Source organism: Bombus huntii, chromosome 12 (genome assembly GCF_024542735.1).
Source record: "Bombus huntii isolate Logan2020A chromosome 12, iyBomHunt1.1, whole genome shotgun sequence".
Lineage (NCBI taxonomy): Eukaryota > Metazoa > Arthropoda > Insecta > Hymenoptera > Apidae > Bombus > Bombus huntii.
In genome coordinates this window covers 10782325-10788932 of record NC_066249.1, presented here as the reverse complement: position 1 = coordinate 10788932, position 6608 = coordinate 10782325, and the positions used below count along the sequence as shown (strand labels likewise).

Below are 6608 nucleotides of genomic sequence, written 5' to 3'. Positions count from 1 at the left end.
CGTTTCGTGTTACGTTCGTGACCATTGTTTCGTGGGCGATTATTTAGTTTCATTTGGAAACGCTCCAACGTAATATCACACGTAATACTTTACTCGTATTGAATGAAATAATGTAATAGATTACAATTTAATAAATTATTATTTAATAGATTGTACTTTATGTCATTTAACAAATTATTTTGCGTTTGTAGACTGTTTAGTTTGTTAATGGGGCTTTATTGAACGAAGGCAGGTGTATGTGAAGCCAGAGAACAAATTCGTTAGTTTTCGATATGCTATTATGATTTGAATTTCAATGGTTGTAACGTAATTTTAGGATGTTATTATACTTGAAATTATGATTATTTTGAGATAATGATATTATGTTACGTATTTCGAGTATTCGAGTATTGTACATATCGTTTTGGTATTCTACTGCAATTTAAATTCGGTAAATGGCAGAAATGCAAATTTATTATCATATCAGGATTCCCTATTAATTGATAGTTTATGTAGATTGATTCTTCAAATTTGTTGAATTAATCATTTGATTTAAACACATATATAGAAATATCTTCTCTTTTTAGATAAAATAATATAAATGATAAGAAAATATATTCCATGTTTTGAATCATTGTCGACAGTGATGCATTTTAGGCGGTTCAAATTATTTTATGTAAAGTATACAAATAAAAACTTGCTCTTTCTCTAAAAATTATATATTTTCCCATATATCATTTAAATTTTTTGGTACAACTATTATACTTTGTAGGTATTAAATTCGTAAATAGTTTTAATGTTAACGAACGATTCTGATACAATTCAGAAACCATCCCCAGTGAATTTGTCACACGTCCACGAAGATTATGCAATCACTGCGACGATCGACTTTGAATTTTTATCGATCGATCAGATTCTCCTGGCAGGCGACGCTCGTTCGATAGGCAAAAGCTCTTTCGCTGTAAAATACAAGGGGAACTGAGGCTCTCGCGATTAATTCACGACGTGGCTATAGTCTATCAAGTCACGGTGATTTATTGCACGCCTGTGCCATGAACTTGCTGTAAGATTCAAGGACAGACCTCGACACATAGATGAAGAGTCAAGTTCAATTACTCTTCAATCCATCTGAACGACCATAGTCAAGGAAACGTGCACGAACTGATAGCTTTATTGGTTAGACGAAAGAATAAGTGGTGTATCGAGCTGGCTGAGATTCGTTGAGAATAATTCAATATCGTTGCGTATTTCACATACCAGATGCATGAAATCAAATTAGATCATTACAAACTTTGTTACGTCGGGCGACATTCTACCTAGACCAGGCCACACACCGCTGACAGGATGGCAACCAGATGTCCGCACGCCTTCACTGCGTACCTTCAATAGTCTTAAGAGCCGATCATAAATCTTAGGAATTTCTAAGGTCCTTCAGACCGAACCAAACATCTGCACTAAGTCACTGTCCAAAGGTTATTGTTTATTACAGAAAGATAGGAGAAGTTCGTTTTTCTCATGTACGATGTTTCACACTAGCAACTTTCTCTCGGGGGCGGTTAACACCCTTCCTCCACCCTTTCACACCAATCTAGAAAATTAACCAATTATCAAAGAAGTTCTTCCCTCACTCTCCCAACAAGAACTTGGTCTTAACAAATCAGCTTTTCTCGCATCATTAGACCCACCCATCGCAAGTGTCCTCCGCTGCATCATCGTTATAGAAAGTCAGTCTTTATACATTTTTTGAACTTTCAACATCTAAGCGTGCGTCGCGTACAACATCTTGTTGCTCTAGCTATCAATCAAATTTAATTGTATATTTCTAGTCAAGAAGTTGTTGGAATAAACATTAATTATATCCGTTAATTCAGTGTAAAGTCAATTCAACCACCCCTATTATCGCAACAGAAATCAGGGGATCGATCATTTCGTGGCGTCGATTATCCAATCGTAACGGGAATTTACGACTCTCGTTGACGTGTGAATGGTCGAAACGTTTTTGGTCCTTCGAGCCGGATCACGTGTCAGTGAAAGGTGTACTTGCCAGTGACCACACAGTGCCACGTGAATACATTAAACCAGCAGCGGGAGTGTTATCACCACATCGAAGCCAGTGACGTCAGGTGTGTCACATTCGAAGGAGCACAACCCCTTGGCAAAGGAACTCAACTACGCAGCCTCCCGCCACAGTTGGACGAACATCAAACCAACGAATTCCACAACTTAACAACACAACCAAACGAGTGGCCGTCGGGAAGGAACGAGGCGTTCCTCGCCAAGCATACACGCGACCTCACGCCGCACGACAGTAAGGTAAGCTCGTTCCTTATATCGACCATCTCCTATCCTCGGCAACGATGGCAAGCGAAGACCAACTCATCTCCCTGCGTCGGAGACGAGGCTATTGTAGCGGCCGATTCACATACGTATCGAACCGACTGGACGAGTACGAACAATCCGGGCGTCAGCAAAACTCCTTGTTAACGAACTACGAGAAACAACTGACCGAAGCTGCGAGTCAATTCGAAACGATCCAACTCGAGTTAGAAGTATTAGACGAGGAGGAACAAGCGCGCGGCTTCGAAATAAGGGATCAGTACGTCGCGGTAGACATAAAGCTACAAAATCTTCTGAGGAACGCGCAAGCAGCATTGCCGTCGACATCCATAAACCTTCCAACCTGTGCATTATCCGCTAGTTTAAATCCGATAGCTGGTAAATTACCAGATCTTCGGCTCCCTACTTTTGACGGAAGCTTAGAGAAATGGAACACGTTTTATGACACTTTTTCTTCCACTATCGATAAAAATCCTAATCTCACGGAAGTACAGAAATTTCATTACCTGCAGTCCGCCCTGCAAGGAGAAGCAGCAGATTGTTTAAACGCGTTACCCCTTAGTAATATAAACTACAGCCAGGCTATAACGATTCTTAAGGAGAGTTTCGAATGTCCACGATACACAGCTGTCAGTCACAGCATGGCAATCATTGATTATCCAAAGTTAACCAAAGAATCTCCAACGGAATTAAGGCGCTTAGTCCATACATTCAAACAGCACATATACGCGTTAAACAAATTAGGAGACTCTTACCCCGATACCAGCGCCGTACTTAACAGCCTCATTCTATCGAAAATCCCATCAAGCATCCAAAAACAATGGGAAATGACGCTGCCTAATAAGGAGCTGCCTCCGTACATTCAGCTATTGAACTTCCTAGAGAGATTAGCACGAAGCTCCAGACCGATCACCACGGTCAAACAAACAAGAGAATCACCGGAACAAACCACTCCGGTCCGTCAACGCGCACCACGAGGGCATGCATTTACGGCGACACAGGTTACTCCGACATGCCCCACCTGTCAAGGACCACACCCCATTTGGAGGTGTGACACCTTCAAAACCAAATCCCTTCGCGAACGCATTCGGGAGGTCAAAGGAGCATCACTATGCCTCAACTGCCTCGGGAAAGGGCACATAAAAAAGCATTGTTTCGCGGGGTCATGCCGCGTCTGCGGTGAACGACATCATACGTTGCTGCATAGAGCAAAACACCATTCAGGGTCTCGTTCCAGCACGCCCAGCCCGAAATCTTCCCCATCAAATAGCCGATCCACAACACCCTCCTTGCCACCCTACTCATCACCCACTCGTCGCAAAAGGCACACAACAGACCACAGATCGGAAACACCACGAACAGCCGCGTCTCCAAGTCCACCGCCCAGTGACAGACGAAAACATAACCAATGACGCCGATGATCGACGACTCCGTTGACGACCGAACATACCAGACCAGCACCATCCGAATCATTATCCAATGATCTAGTCATCACAGCGCAGATTAACGTTTTGAATGATAAACAGCAACCAATCCGTTGTCGAGCGTTGCTCGACACCGAATCTAATATGAATTTCATTACCGAGGAATTAGCAAAATCGCTCAAAATAAAACAAAATTCGGTCCCAATCGGAACTCTAAATACCTTGGCGACGACCTCTAAGCGACACATCGCGGCTACGATCACTTCCACTAACGGCACATACACACGGACATTAACGTTCCTTGTCATTCTGACCATATCAACCTTAATTCCAAGCGAACCCACCGATCGGTCGACACTTGAGATACCAAAAAATCTCAAATTGGCCGATCCACGATTTCATTTATCAGCTCCGATCGACGTGCTACTAAGCTCAGGTTCAACACTCGCGTCCATGTGTATGGGACAAATCAATCTAACGCAGCCAGACGAGTCTGAACTGCGTCTGCAAAAAACGCGATTCGGATGGGTAATCGAGGGGAGCCCAACTTCCCAAACCGCGACAAACACATTTCACACATCCACGACGAGTCTACAAACAGATCTCGCGCGGTTCTGGGAAATCGACGAAGGGCCCTCGATTAAACATATCTCAGAGGCAGACCGACGATGCGAAGAGCACTTTCGAGCCCACATCCGACGCACCAGCGAAGGACGATACATCGTCGCTCTACCATTTAACGATCAGCTTCAGTCACTCGGATTCTCTAAAACGCTGGCAATTAAACGACTCCCCGCACTCAATCGCCGATTCCAGCACGACAAACGCTTCGAATCAGAATATCGAACGGTAATGCAGAAATACCTGGCGTTGGGACACATGACGAAGGTCAATGTCAACCACTCCGACAACAACGGATACTATTTACCCCATCATGGCGTGACCAAAGCATCGAGTCAAACCACCAAACTCCGTGTAGTTTTTGACGGATCGGCACCAAGCACTACCGGAATCTCCCTAAACGATACACTTTACACAGGACCCAAGTTAGAGGAAGATTTATTTTGTATATTAATTAGATTCCGCTCTCATCAATACGTACTCACTGGCGACATCGAAAAAATGTATCGGCAATTCCTCGTACGACCAGAGGATCGGAAATATCAAAGGATATTATGGCGCAGCGCGAGTGGAGAAACAGAAACATACGAGCTTAACACCGTAACGTTCGGTTTATCCGCAGTCCCGTATCTAGCTATTCGGTGCCTCAAGCAACTGGCAGAGGACGAAGGACATCGATTTCCACGTGCAGCACAGGTACTGCAGCGAGATTTCTACGTCGACGACGCTCTCACCGGAGCTGAAACGAAGGACGAAGCCCTCACGCTCAGAACAGAACTCACCAATTTACTTCAACTGGCCGGCTTAAACATACGAAAATGGGCATCAAACGACAATGACTTATTACACGGACTTTCCTTAGAAGAAACAAATCACCAACATTTTTTGGGCGACTCGCAAACCTTGAAGACGCTGAGGGTGTTTTGATATTCATCCTGGCCCAAGTTGATACGAATCATAGCTCGTTGCCTCCGTTGGAAACAGAAAAAGAACCGAGCGGCACCCCTAACCGTTACCGAATTACGCATAACACACGATTAGCTAATAAAATTGTTGCAAAACATCCATTTCTCCGAGGAAATTCGTACACTCCAAAAAAATCGGAACGCGGCGATAAAGGGTAAGCTCACGCGACTCAACCCGTTCCATATCAAGGAAAAACGAGATCGTAACCGTCGTCAGATAAAGGTATACGTAGCCATCTTCGTATGCCTAGCAATTAAAGCGGTACACATCGAGCTCGTTGACGATCTCACTAGCGAAGCCTTCATCGCCGCTCTTCGTAGATTTATCGTTCGACGAGGGTATTGCTCCACCATCCATTCTGATAACGGCACCAACTTCATAGGAGCAAACAACGAATTACGAGAGCTTCATGATTTATTACAATCGGACGACCACAAAGAAAAAGTAACCGCATTTTTAGCCGACAAACAAATCGAATGGCGCTTCATTCCCCCTCATTCCCCGCATTTCGGTGGGCTATGGGAAGCAGCGGTGAAGTCATTCAAACGCCACCTTAGGCGTGTAGTCGGCAACGAGTTACTCACCTCTGAATAATTGAATACTCTCATCATAGAAATAAAAGCAGTTCTCAATTCACGCCCGCTAACTCCCATCTCCACCGATCCAAATGATCTCCTAGTCCAAACTCCCGGACATTTCCTCATTGGCGATTCATTAATGTGCTTACGTGATCGAGATTTCAGAGACATTCCATCGAACCGACTCTCCAGATGGCAGCATATCCAACAGTTTAAACAGCATTTTTGGAACCGTTGGCATAAGAAGTATTTGAACGAGCTAACCAATCGCAATAAATGGAGCAAGGGTGGACACAGCATCCAAGAGGGCACAATAGTCATCCTCAGAGAGGACAACGTGCCCTCCATGCATTGGCCTCTGGGCCGAGTTATCAAGGTTCATCCAGACGCCGATGGTGTCATCCGGACAGCTACAGTTCAGACGGCAAAGAGCGTTTTGGATCGGGCCGTCAAAAGGCTTGTTCCACTGCCAATTCAACCCGATCTCGAGAAACCCGAACAACCAGTCACCGAGACGAAATAAGATGGAAACTTCAACAATAAAACACCTTAAATTATGTATACCAGAAATTGTTTTTTGTTTAACACTAAAAAAGTTGATCCATTAGAAGATTTAAGAAAATACAAACCATAGTCCCCACTGAATGTGAGACATTTTTATTTACTTTATGAATCAGATATTGAAATGTGTTCCTGCGTATAT

At 43.8% G+C, this 6608-nt stretch overlaps 1 protein-coding gene across 1 annotated transcript; it reads left to right on the top strand.

Annotated features, from left to right (window-relative positions):
• The first annotated feature begins 2336 nt into the window (after positions 1-2336).
• Positions 2337-3728, top strand: LOC126871985 (uncharacterized). Its single transcript, XM_050631410.1, has one exon. The coding sequence runs from the start codon at positions 2337-2339 to the stop codon at positions 3726-3728; it is 1392 nt and encodes a 463-aa protein (XP_050487367.1).
• Positions 3729-6608: the final 2880 nt, after the last annotated feature.